At 52.6% G+C, this 13,609-nt stretch overlaps 1 protein-coding gene across 1 annotated transcript; it reads left to right on the forward strand.

Moving 5' to 3' along the window:
- Positions 1-4,364: 4,364 nt before the first annotated feature.
- Positions 4,365-5,652, forward strand: ISCA2 (iron-sulfur cluster assembly 2). The gene is made up of 4 exons (XM_084263633.1): positions 4,365-4,428; positions 4,601-4,769; positions 4,911-5,026; positions 5,213-5,652. The coding sequence occupies exons 1-4, from the start codon at positions 4,370-4,372 to the stop codon at positions 5,385-5,387; spliced, it is 519 nt and encodes a 172-aa protein (XP_084119759.1). The 5' UTR covers positions 4,365-4,369; the 3' UTR covers positions 5,388-5,652.
- The last annotated feature ends 7,957 nt before the right edge of the window (positions 5,653-13,609 follow it).

Here is a 13,609-nt window from a genome sequence, read left to right on the forward strand (position 1 = left end):
GGCGGCGGCAGCAGCTCGTCCCCCGGTGTCACATGAGCGCCGCGGCCCCGCCCGCCGGTCAGGTGGGGCGCGCCCCGCCCGCGGGGCCGGGCCGGGGGCGGGGGCTGCGCCGGGCCCGGCCCTGCCCACCGCCCCCGGGCTGAGCGGTACCGCGCGGCTGCTGGAGGCTGGCTCAGAGGCGGCTGAGCCTGGGCTGCGCTGCCCGGTAGCCCCCGGTGCGGGGAGGGGAGCGGTGCAGGGCTGCAGCCTGGGGCAGGGCAGCGGATACACCGCCGTGACTGCCGGCACGGGCGGGCTGGGCTGGAAGGACAGCGCTTGGACGGACGGACGGAGGGACAGACGCTCTAATAGCGCTGCTACTGTCGATCCTCGGGGCCACGTGGGTGCACTGGCGGCCGAAGGGCAACAGCCGGAGGACACACTCAGGCAGAGCCGGCGCAGCGGGCTGGGAGGCTCTTTCCCAGTGAGAAAACCAGCGCAGCCGGGAGGGCAGAGCAGCAGGCGGGCCCGTAACCTCATGCGTTGCTTCTCCCCTGCCTCCCGCTCTGCGTGTCGAGAGCCGGCTGGGTGACCTGGGCGTCGGGAGTTCCCTCTACCGAGCAGCTGCTGTGGTTGCCGCCTGGCACAGCGGGTACAGGTTATTCCCGCCTCACTCGCTTGTGAAGCAATGGAGGCTCCCAGCGTCGTGCTGGGGACGCTGAGACGAGGCAGCGGGTGTGCAGGACGCTTCGGCAGCCGTTCCACCCGGGCTGCAGTTACAGCTTCGCACCAGGTTCACACGCTGAGCGTTACCCCTGACAGGGTCACGCCAGGGACATAACAGAGATAAAGGCAGTGGAGCTGACACAGCTTCTCCCCTCAGACCTCTGTCCCAGTGAAGTGTCTGCTTACTCAGCTCCAGCCACGCTGCCAAGTGACTCAAGAGGTGAACCCCCCACGCTCTGCTCAGGCTTTCCATCCACACAGGCTCACACCAGAAGCATGAGCTGGGCCGAGCAGGACTTGCTGTCACACATCTCTCTGCTGAGCACGTAAGCTCTTCAGAAAACAAAAGGATCCCTTCCTGCAGAAAGGGATCCTGCAGAAAAGGGGAGCGGGGCTTTTACTTGCTTTAAGATTCTGAGTAAGTGTTAAGTTTGCAGAGGCCTCAGGCAAGCAGACCTGCTTACAGCAGCCCTGTCAAAAACAGACCCCCACAAACAAACCCCAACTAACCCCAGAAAACCTTGCTGAGACTACTAAGCCATATATTTAAGCCCACCTAGCACTCTTCATAACCGACCCACCTAAAGTCTTTTCCTTGCAGATGAGAACTCTTGCCCTCAGAAGGGCTTTCCTTCTCCTCATCCCTTCTTACAGATGGTAAACAAAGCTGCCTATCTAACCGCCGGGAAGAGAAGTGCAGTCAGGTCAGAGCACCACCACAAACTGCAGTCACACCTTTGCAAGGTAAGCAGGAGCAAGTTCCACAGGGCACTGAGTCGGGCTGCCTCCCCATGAAACGGCTCCCCAGGTACCTTGGCTTCACCCATGCTTTTGCACAGCAGCAGCCATGACATACGTGACACCTAAGCAGGCTTTGAACTAAGAGCTGTTGATCAAAATTAAGGCATGTCCGTTCACCCCCAGCACTAGATTACTACAAGGCCTAATAAACATGAGTTTGTGCAACTACAGCCAAGGCCTTTACTCAAGGAAGAAGAAGAAACCTTCTGCCCAAGGTTTTTAGCTGGTATTGCACATTGCTGTCATACCAGCTTTGCAATATCAACTGTAAAGCTTAAACTCCCCAGGGCAGCGTAACCATCATCAGCCTGATCAACCTTACTTTTAGGTACATGGCCCTTCCCGTGTCTGGTACAAGATGTGAGCCCCCAGGTCACACAAGGTTTCACTAAAATACTTCAGAAAGTCTCAATTCAACTCTATGCTGGTCTCATCATTTTGCAGACAAGGGTCCTCCCAGAGTGCCAACATCATGGGAGGCTTGTGCTAAGATGCAGAAACACCAGCAAATAAAAATTTAAAAAAGCCTAAGAAAGCTAACATCAATTCTTTCCAGCAAGACTGATACTCAAATCCTTCATTTCTGTAATCCAACTAACTCCATTATGCAAGGAAAAAGTCTACAGTTCCACTTCATGAGCTGGCTATACCCAATAAATGCAAATCCCTGTCACAGCTCAGCTCAGTAAACAGATGCACCTGCAGGCACTACAGCAGCAGTGAACACAAAAATCAGATTCTCATGAAAATCCACACACAGAGACTAATCAATTTTACTGTTTTCAACCAGAACATGCTCCTCTTGCTGCAGATCATCAGAATTCACATTGAAATGCAGCACAAACCGCTCTCGTGTTCCAACACCACGCCGGAGGTTTTATTATCACCAGTTCCTGAATCACTGAAACAAGCTCAGTTTTCCACCAAAACAGATAAAAGATGATTTAAGCACACACACTGCAGAGGAGAAGAGAGCAAAATATCTGGAGAATTCAACTCTCAGGCAAATCTCTTCACTACAGCGCATTTAAAGAGAGCTAAAAGAACTCCCCAAACCCAGGTACCACAGAGCAGGGAGGGGAACAAAACACAACCAAACCTAAAACCAGATTACATCAAGCTATCAGGAACAAGATGACCAGCAAAATCACAACCAAGGAGGAAGAAAAACCTTGATTGTAACTCTGGGGTGGAAAAAATCACCGCCACACCACCATAGCTAGTAGAAGGAAAAACAACCAGAAAGAGGTACAAAGAAGTAGCTGTTCTCCTGTTCTCCTTAGTTATTCCCAGCTCTCCTAACTGCTGGGAAAAAAAAATTGGCCCCCAGCATCTGAGGAGTGGATCATTGATATGATTATATTTAACTCTGAGTGCAGCTAACTGGCTTCTGTCTCATTCTTTCATCCTGCCATAACTCTCCAAGCAACACCCCAAAGCGCCTTGAAGGTGTTGGTCACACCTCTGACACTTAATGCTGGTAAAAATGAAGGCAATTAGAAAAGAAGAACGTCTGGTTTTTGGGGTTATATCCCTTCTCCAAACAGTGTTCCCAGTGAATGCAGTCACGGTGTAGGGAAATGTGGTGGGGTGGGTCTAACACACGCTGCAGGAGAGAGCAGGAAAGCTGTGAGATATGGAAAGCAGGCATGATGGTCCTCTGCTTTTTTCTCCCAGGACTTCTTGATTTGCTCCTCCAAAGTCATCTGGTTTTGGGACACCACATTTATAATAACTGGAGAAACATCCCAATATATTTGGGGTTTTTTAAAAAACATTTAAGTGTTCCAATACACCTAAATGAGGTTTCACCAACCATTGCAAGAACCTGCATTAATACCAGCCCACCCCTGCCTGTGATACTTCCCTGGCTGTACCCTACCATTGTTAAAGTTAACCCAAGAGCAAGGAAAAGCAAACAGCTCAAACCAGTCTTTATTTACATGCTCGGGGTGGGATAAATAAGCAGAAGCACGTGGTTGCAAAAGCACTGCCTTGCCTGGAGTGGAATGGTGAGAAAGCAAATCATCACAGGGTCCCAAGGTCCCCTGATGCTCAATCATCCCTCCTGCTGGGATGACTGGTTTTCCTCCGCCATCGCACTGCGTGACTCTCCACAAGCCTGACCTGGGGGTGAAGAACAAAGAGGTCACATCTTTTTTATTTGCATATTTTCAACCTGGGGTTCGTTTGGGAGAGCTGTCACATGCCAGACGGCCCCGTGAATCCACAGAGGGGAACATGGCTCCGGTAGCTACAGGGGAGGCCGCTGGGCCTGCCCACTACCATGGGTCCTGCCTGGTGAAGGAGAGCCAACCCGAAAAGCCAGACTTGGGGCAAAGCCCGAGGCCACTTCAGCCCACCCCCGATGGCCCCTTTGCTTGCCTGACCCCCTGCCTCTTGGTCCCTCTCACAGTGCGTGGGTACAGCCGCCCTCACAGCTAATTCCCGGGCAAGCACGCTCCGCGGGGAGCGCTGCAGTATTTATGTGGTTGCCCTTTATTGGTTTGTGGCTGTTTATTTCCCCCCCTCCCCCCGTGAGCGGTGCCACTTGTGGAAGCAAACGCTCCCCAGGCCCAACCGGCAGCTTCAGCCCTTTGTCAACAGCTCCAGCGGGTTTGCGGGCTTAACCCAGCCCGCAGCCCAGCTCTGCCTGCCAACAGACGCTGCCTCCAGAGCCAGGCCTCGGCGGCCGGGCCTGCCCGTCCCGCCCGGGAGGGGTGCCGAGGCCGCCCCGTGGGGCCGGCAGCTCGTTGCCTAGCAACACTGCCCGGCTCCGCACTTCCGCCCCGGCAGGCGCCATGGCGGCCCTGGCCGGAAGCGGCGGCGGCGGGGCAGCCAATAGGCGGGGCGGCGGGGCAATATGGCGGCGCGGAGGGCGGTAGGAGGCTGGCGGAGCTTGGCGCTGGGGAGCCGGACGAGGTACCGCCCGATCCCTTTGGCCCGTGAGGGCGTTTCGAGCGTGTCGCCGGCCTGTGGCAGGGGGCAGGGGGCGGGGGTGGGGGCCGAGCGCGCCGCTCAGGGAGTTGTCGGGCCCTGCCCTCGACGGGGACCTCCCTGAGACTCCCTCCTTCCTCCCCTCTCCCTGAGGCAGCTGGCGTCCCGCCCCGCTGCGCCGACCGCGACCGCTGCCGAGGCCCCCGCCGGGTCCCGCCTGTGCAGTTGGCCTCCCAGTGCGGTGGGCATCGTCCTTTTCCGAGCCAGGCCCGACGGAGAGTGACCCCAGCGAGGGGCAGGTCTTCCTCAGCCAGAGCTGCGTGAAGGTAGGGACCCGGGAGGCAGCTCGGTGCCCCTGGGAGGGATCCCAAACTGCCTGGTTTGCCTTGGGCACAGGGAGGAGGCCTTAGTGTGTTTGCTACGTTGTCCAGTGGGTCTTTAAATCCTGTTTATTCTCTTCTTTGCAGAGGCTTCTAGAGATCACCGAAGGCTCAGAGTTTCTCAGGCTGCAGGTGGAAGGAGGTGGCTGCTCTGGATTCCAGTACAAGTTTTCCTTGGACACAGTTATCAATCCTGATGACAGGCAAGGACAAAGGGGTGTAGTGGTCAGGTGTGGCCGCTCTTTGCAGAGGTGACAGGAAGGGCGTGAGTGTCATGATAGTATCTTGCATGGAAGAGAAGCAGCTTGTGAATAAGGAAAGTGCTCAGGCTGTGCTTTTCTGTTGGGTCTGCAGCACACTTAATGGTTAAACATGTTCCTTTTCTGCAGGGTGTTTGAACAAGGTGGTGCCCGTGTGGTTGTGGATGTGGACAGCCTGGCTTTTGTGAAAGGATCCATGGTGGACTTCAGCCAGGAGCTGATTCGCAGCTCCTTCCAGGTGGTGAGCAACCCCCAGGCAGAGAAGGGTTGCTCATGTGGAACTTCCTTCTCTGTCAAGTTCTGACTGCACTTCCCATGGATGGACACTGTCTGCGGACGCTTCCATCTCCCTTGCCCTGTAACAGTGCTGTTACATGTGACTCCACTCAGCCTGGTGCCAAGGCTTGCTGGCCTTCCCTTCAGAAACATGAAGTAGCTGTGAGCACGCACATGGGAGCATCATCAGCACCTTGTGAACCCCTGGCTAGGTGGCCATTGACTTGCCTACGTTGTCCTGAATGTGGAACCACCTAACTGCTTGTCTCTGCAAGAGATGGCTGTATATATAAGTGTGTGTGTGTGTTAATTGACACTACCTTAAAAATGTCTTTGACATTGCTTGTTTGGTATTGCTCGTGCATTCTCACCTGGGTAGAGTCTGGGTTCTTTTGGGGCTGCTGTTGCTTATCCCTTGACTTCCAGCTGAGTGGGACTTGGAGTCTCTTTCCCATACACCTCCCAGTGTTGCTGTCTCTCCACTCCCCAATTCACTGTGGGCTTCTCCAGATCCTTTGCTGTTCAGGTTTCTTTTGGTCTTACAGACCCTACAGTGACTTTGCTGTCAGTCCCTGGGATGAAAGTTTTTACTTGTTCAGAGTAAGTGAAGCTAAAATACCAAGGTAGGAAGAATTATAACCTTATTTGTTTTGTTAAAAACCCCAGAGCTTAAATATCTTTAAAGAAAAAAACAATGCACACCCTTCCACCCCCCAGTGCTTTTTTAGAATGTTCCTAAATCTGGCTTGGATTTCTAGGTCATGTAAGCTCTCAGGTTCCATGGTGTGTCTGCTAACTTCCCTTGCCAGCAGGAAGGGAAGGTCAGGTGATGCAAGCAGAGGAGGAATGGAGTACTACTTAAAGGACCTCAAGTCCTTTTGGCTTAGCAGTCTGGGAATCTTTTCCATAGCATGCTTCACCACTTCATCTCTGTCTAACTTGTGCCTGGTTTGACAAGAGAATGAAATAGCTCCTTTTCTTTCTGAAACTCATGGAATGGGAAATCTAGAAGTTTCCTGAGTAACTTGATTAGTTGTTTTCTGTATATATATATATATATATTTTAATCTTCCACTAGATGTCTTTGAAATCAAAGTGAATCATCTGCTGCTGGCAAAGGGCGAGATAGTGAGGCTATCTTTGTTCCCTCTCTCCTGGTTTATCTGATCATAAGCAAATTGTCTAAGGATTTAGTCCTCCACGTGAGTGTGGGAGTGCTGTGTGACTTTGGCCTCGAGGAAGTTGCTTATGGCAAAGCACAAGCTTTGTAAGATGCTGTGCCACTGGCACTTCTGTTCTTAAGCTTCCCAAATGCCTTTCTAAACTAAGCAGCATGTAGAGGGCTCGTTTGCCTGTTGATTTCTAGCACTCACAGAGCTGGTAGCCAGCTGGTTTCAGTGTCATCAGCTCATGTGTGCTCTGCTCAGCCGTTGTCACCTGGCGCACGCGGGTGGGATTTGAGGCAGCAGCTCTTGGTTTACCCCTTTCCATTCCTGTTGCCTGCAGTCAGTGACTTCTGCCTGGCTTTGCTGCTGTCAGCTGGATGTAGCCAAGTCCCATTTTGTAAGAGGGTGTAAAAGGATGTGATTAAAAGCCTTGTCTAAAGCCCTGCAGGATGTTTTGGCCCTACCCTTAACGCTCCCACGTCTTGACTGTGCTGTCAGACAGAACTGCTTTTAAAAGTGGTAAGACCTAGAAGCTTGTGTTGGTAGAAAACACTCTGAGTTTCCTTCAGCTGAGGGGATAAGTGAGCACTGAACTTTGGTGTGAGAAGTTGCTTTCTGAACCAGCAAGTGCAGATCTGTTCCTGATTATAGTCTGACCTTGGGCAAGTCTCTTTTGGGATCTTTTATGGGAAATGAAAGTGCAGCAGTAGTGCTGGGGAGGGTCAAACCAGCAGCTACCAAAGCTTCTTTTGTTTTTCTGTACACTGGAGCCTGCCTCCACCCCCTGTAAGCATGCAGCCTTCATCTTGGATTGCTGTTCCTACCAAAGGTCCCTGTGCTGCACCTGCTCAGCCCAGCCAGCCTCCAGCTGCCTTCGCTCACTCTGCACTGATGGAGCAAAGTGATGGAGCCAGCGCTGCCCGTGTGGAGTGCCAGCCTCCTCAGGGCATTCCCCTCCTCCCTGCCAGGGGCCGATGTGGCTATTGGGTCCCCACCAGTGTCACCAGTGGTGCTGGGCTCGCTGCGGTGGTTTGCATGCCTAGCTTGCTCTGGCTGGCAGTACTGCTCTAACTGCGCTAGGTGGACCCCTTACTCCTCGGGACTCGCTGCTCTGGATGTGTCAGGGGCATTTTGGCGTCTGCCCGGGGTGAGGTTGGATCTGCTCGGTGCAGGACCTAGGGCAAGAGCAAAAGCTGCTTTTCAGCTGCCTGTTTTGGAGTCTGGCTGGAGCTGAGTTCATCTGGTACTGCAGCGGTCTCTAGACCAGAGAAACTGCTGGGAGCTGGACGACAGACATACAGGCTCCTGACCTCCTAGTCCTGCTTCCCCCTAGTGTTCCAGTTCCCGATGGGCACGAAGGGGGGCCTCCCTCTCACTTCCAGGGGCCTCTCACTTCCAGGGGCCTCCTGACTCTTAAAAGTGTCAGTACATCAGACATTGAAAACTTCTGCCTGTGTCTAGGAAGTCAGCAAAGGGGGTCATGTTAACAAGGGAGGGGGTGTGTGTAGGTGAATTTTGTCTTTCTGGACAGAAAAGGCTACATCCTGGCTCCTGTGGGCAAAGGAAAAAAACCAAACCCTGTTAAGGTTTGTACACTGACTTGGGGGAAGGAGGAGACACAAAGATGGTACCACATAGTAGGCTGTGACCAGCGGTGCCAAGAGAAGGGTGCAGAGGATTACATGGAGGTTTGGTTCTGCCTGGGCTGTGAGGGGCTGGCAGGGTGTGTACAAGGGAGCCCTTGTACTGAACCACTGAGAGAAAGCTGAAGGTGCTGCTTTTGCTTCGCTGCAAATGAGAAACTGCAGTGGAAAATCTTTCTCTGCTCCCACATGAAGAAGGAGGATTCTCTCAGTTCACCCACCTGACAAGGAATGAATGATCAAGAAAGATATTTATGGAAACCTACGTTAGGATGAATCTTCAAGGGAAAAGGGCACAATCATCAGTGTCACTGACAGGCGGGCAGAAGAGGATGGAATAGAAATCCTCACTTCTGTGACTGCTTGTTGGAGCTCTACAGGGACTTGTTAGGAGATGACCAGCACGTCCTCAGTCTGTGGCTCTGGCTGTGTTCTTCAAATTCAGCGTCTGCCATCGCCTGTTAACTGTGGGTCCTTCTCCTGAGCTTCAAACCAGGCAGTGGTAGGGAAATAGCAGGTTTTTGTTGTGCCCCTTTTGCTTCTGGTTTAGGAATATGCATGGGAATGCCATGCTCACCTTGGTTGGCTTCTGTGTGGTATTAACTTGCTACAACGAGTGGTTGGGGGTCAGTGGCTCCTATAAAGCTGAGGGCCAGCCTATGGGGGGGATGTTAGAGGAACAACTGGCCCTATCACCCCAAAATTTCCATCTGCAAAGTTCTGCTAAGCTCAGTCCTCTCCCTTGTAGAATTATGTGTCTACGAGGAGCTGTTGGGTGAGTCAGAAAGACAGCTAGGGGTGAGGAGCCAGTTACCCCCAGTTGACACCCACGGGGGCTCTGGAGGCCCCCACACAGCAGTATAATTTCCTGCCTCTTTAGACTGAATCCAGCACCTGGGGGAGGATTCCCTGAGCGCTGGAGGAGGCAGCATTGGGAAGGCAGGAGTGCACGAAGCGAGGCTTCTCTTATCTGCATCCCCCGCTGTGAAGGCAACTGCTTTCATATCAAGACTGTCTTCAGCCCCACGGGTGTTTTGAACATCCACAGGCAGCTGGAAGTAACAAACAGTAGTGGTAGAAACCTCACAGCTCACACCCTTAAGGTGGGACTGGCCAGAGGAGTTTACCCAACTCGGAGCGAGCACGTTGCGTTTCCAGGCTGAGCAGCTACAGCACGTGCTGGAGGACTGAGCCACACACGCTCTCCACACTCCCAAACACAGCGGTTGGGCTCGTGAGCAGGGGGTGTGATAGGCTCCTCTCCAGCTGAGGTGCTCACCCAGAACTCACCCTGCTCCTCCTCAACAGGCTGTGCCTGCCAGGGAGACTGGCTGCAGAGGAAGGGACAACCTCTCCTGACGCCTGTTTGGTACCGCTGTCAGCCAGCCTGGGAGACTGCACAGAAACACAGCATTGGCAAGAACAAACTGCTGCTGCCTGTACTCTATCAAACTCTTCCATTTGGGTAATCTTTTACTGCTGGGTGTGGGGTTGGGGGGAGGCTTTTTTTCCTGGTTTTTTGTTGGTTTGTGGGTTGTTTTTTTTTTTTAAGAGGACGAATCCTTGAATCAAACATCATTAGGGGCTGGGTATAGAATTAATGGTGCAGTTTGGATCTTGCTGGGTTCTGAGCAATATGTTTGCACAGCGTGGTTTCCAGGATTAGGCTGCAACTGAAACAGCTCAGTAGATCATGGACTTGGAGTGGGTTTAGCATCCAGCCGTGGACAGACACGAAGCTGTTCATGACAGTGAGATGGGCCATTACTCCAAGGCTGTGATTCCTCGCCCTGTGGGGAGCAGTTTGTGCACTGTGCTTCCTGCCTCTGGCCTTCCCAGCACTTCTGCAGCTCTTAATATTTCCTGCTTGAGCAATAAGAGTTTATGGCCGTAGTCTTTGTGGTTGATTAGAGCCCAAGTTTGTGCCCCTGTTTTAATCAGTGCTCATTTACCTTTGGCATCCTTCAGAGGAACCGAATGGTATGTCTTTCAGTTGCCATGGAAACAGTGAGACTAAATGCACATTTCCATGGCAACCTGCCATTATCTTCAGCTCTATCTGTGGGTCTCATTTTCTGACCATGGGGGTGGGGGTGGTGAAAATGGAACTTCATCTCTTAAAAAAATTATTAAAAAAACTAAAAGGAAAAGGAAGATGCTACCACCCCCATCACTGCTACCCCCTTTCCTCCTCTGGCTCAGGCTTGGGGCTGAGGGAGGCCCGTGACTACTGCTGCCATCCCATGCACTGGGGCTCTGAGCTATTGTCTCCAGCCCCTTCTTTCCTTCACCCTTCTAAAAATAGAGATGTTCAGAACAGTTTGATGACAATGTTCCAGCACTTCTCTGAGCTCTTTGTTTCCTCAACTAACGCTCCAGGAAAAGGCCCTTGAAGTTAATTGAACTTTCCAATGGGTTCCAAAGGTCAGTGTGTCCCAGCTCCTTTGGGTCTGAAGGGCCAAGGGTTAATTATGGGGTCTAAGACTCCCAGGAGAAGCCTTTGTTTGCTGGGGCTGCAGGCGCCAGGGCAAGTCCCATCAACCTTAGAAGCAAGAGACCTTCTTGCAAGGGGGACAGCACAGACCACTCTGGGGGGTTGTGTCCATTGGGGAGGCAGGGATCAAAGGCAGAGAAACCAGGTGTTTGCTGTATGATGGGTCTTGCAGCCCCCCTGCCAGACATGCTATTGGCCACTGCTAAGGTCTCTGCCTCCCCCAGCCATTGAGTCAAAAAAAGGACAGAATCTGCTGTACTTTGAGCAATTGCACACAGCTGTTCCTTAGCCTGTGTTCATTATTCTTGTTCTATCTGGCTTGACCTTTAGCTAATTCCTCTTATTCATGGTCTAATCTTGGTTACTGAGGGAAAAAGCTTGTGTCCTGCACTGTTCTAGCCTGATGCAATAGAGTCATCCACGGACAGGATGTGGTGGAGCCCTCCTGCATCTGCCTGCTAGCCTTTCACAGGTGGTGAAGCAGAGGACAAGAAAGCCCTGTCTGCTCAGGAGTTGGCATGGAGGCAGATGTGGTCTTCAGAACAGGTCAGCCAGGTGCAAGCACAGCCACAGCTCTTTTGCTCACTGCAGTCAACCACAGCACTGATGGCACATGACAGAGAGTTGTCACCACCTGGGTTTGTGTTGTCTCATCGCAGGGGAGAACAAAGACCAGAGAGCACCCTACATTGCTGAACTTGTGGGATTTTGCCCTGGAAGCATCACTGCCTGGACACACTGCCAGGGTTTGGTTGGGAGCTATCACTTGGAAGGCACTGAGAGTGTCTTCTTCACTGCATCCTGCTCTGTGTCTAGGCAAGGGTGGCCGTGCTCTGGCTGGTGTGTCCAGCAGGCTTCCCCTCACCTCCCTGCCTACCCATGCACACTTGCCACAAACTTCAGACCTGGGAGATTTGTGTTAAATATAGAAACTTTTCAGGGAAGAGCTAATAGCATTTGGAAAAGAGAATTCAGTAGCTGCCATTGGTGACAAAGGCAGAAATAAGGGGGTGATGCTATTGTTAGCAGAACTTTATCTGGCAGTGCCTGCAAGAGCTTAGTGGGGAGCAGGGAAGCAGCGGGACTGCGTGGCAGATCCCTCGGCCTCTAATAAAACACTTTCCCCTGCTGCCTCTGTCCTATGTTCCCAGATAACAGGCACAGGCCAGAAATAGGACTGCTGTGGTGAAAGAAGTTACTTAATCCTCTTCAAGTTAAGCAGAAATGTATTAGTGAAGAGCCAATTCACACTGCAGAGCTGAATTACACGGGAGAAAATTGTGCCTGTGAAACAAATGGAGCTCCAGCACCATGAGAGAGTGAAGACAGAAGGGGCTGGTGTGGGAGAAGGGGGAATAACACAGAAAGATGCTCAGGGGTGGAAAGCAACAGGAGGTATGTGCTGAGCTTCCCCAGCTCCACTGCAGAAGCATGGGTTCATGGATGGATGCTGCTGTGAGAAAGCAGGAGGGCACTTAGGGCTGCCTGGGTATCATAAGAGGCAAAAGAACCTAGTGAGACCGGGGAGTCACTGAGAAGATAAGACAAGACCTGGTGAAGGGTTGGGGTAGAGGCCATGTATGGAAAAGCAAATAGGATGAAGAAACAGGGAGTGGGCAGCCAGACAGCGGGCATTCAGGGGCTGACACAGAGTATGTCTGCTGGGCACCTGTCCCTCCGTGATACAGCCATGGGTTTGCCAGATCCATGAAGCCACTGACCCGCTCTGCTTTGCACCGGCTGAGCTTTGAAGGGTGACAGCCGCAAGGGAAGGACCCTCAGCAGACAGAAAGTTTGAGAGATGAAAACCAGACTTGCCAGAGGACTGGAAAGTTACCTGCTTTTCAAGGACTGGGCCCTGCTGGCCTGCAGGAAGGGCAGTGGGTCTGAAAAGCAAGGGTGTGGAGGGAGCCGCAGTCAGTGTGGTACATGCACAGGAACGTGGGCTAGTTCTCCAAATGAGTAAAGGCTTCTGTTGTAAGGAGCTGAGGAACTGACTCCCACTGCTTTCAGATGCCCTCTTCTACAGTGTGCTGGGCACTGTGGGTTGCTGTCCTCTCCATCTGTGCTGGCTGTGATAATTTTACAGGGCAGACAAGACCACTGGAAGTGTCAGGTCGGGAGGGCTTCATAGAGGCTGGGGAGGGGAAAAAGGGGGGGTCCTAGCCCCCTCCACTGGGCTGGTCCAAACACAAAGTAGTTCAGCAGAAGGACAGTTTGTTGAGAGAGTTATCTCAAGAAAAAATGAGGGGCACACCCTGGACAGCACATGCTATGCTGGGCACAGAGACGTCTCACTCACTGCCAGGCTCCTTTACCTGATGCTGAGGTGTGAAGGTCACCTACACTTGGCCCTACAAGCTTCCCGTGGCCCAGGGTAACCTGATTGCATCCTCCCAGGGATGCTGATTTTGGTCGCTTGTTTTGGAGCCTGTGCTCCCTTTATTCCCTCCCCTCCTGCTCATGTTTTCCAGATGCATTTGATTTATACACACTCATTCCCTTCCTCACAGGAAAGAGTTTTGGTGTATGTCGGTTGCGTGAGAGCAAAATTGATAGTGCAGGCTGCAGAGCAAAGCAGCTGGGATCTTTCTGAGGAGAGCTGCAGTCGTTAATTATAGGAGTCTAACTAAACCCTGGGTCAGGAAAGAAGCATTTTCTAGATCCTCCCTCCTTTCTTTTTGTACCTCCCTGCACAGGTTGTCACATCAAAGCTTGGATCTGGGGACAACTCAGAACGACACCCACACTTCTGAATAAAAATGGGATGCCGAGTGCCAGGGAGCAGCTCCCTTTCTGACTCCCTCCTGTCCCAGACTGGAGCGAGGGGCACTGCACCTCTGGGTGGGATGGGCTGCAGACAGCACTCCTCTGTCCCTTGGGCTTGTTCCCACTTCTCTGCCTCAGGCAGCGTGGTGAGTCAGCTGCTGCCTTACTAAAGCTTCTT

The sequence above is a fragment of the Gallinula chloropus genome, assembly GCF_964237585.1.
Source record: "Gallinula chloropus genome assembly, chromosome: 4".
NCBI lineage: Eukaryota > Metazoa > Chordata > Aves > Gruiformes > Rallidae > Gallinula > Gallinula chloropus.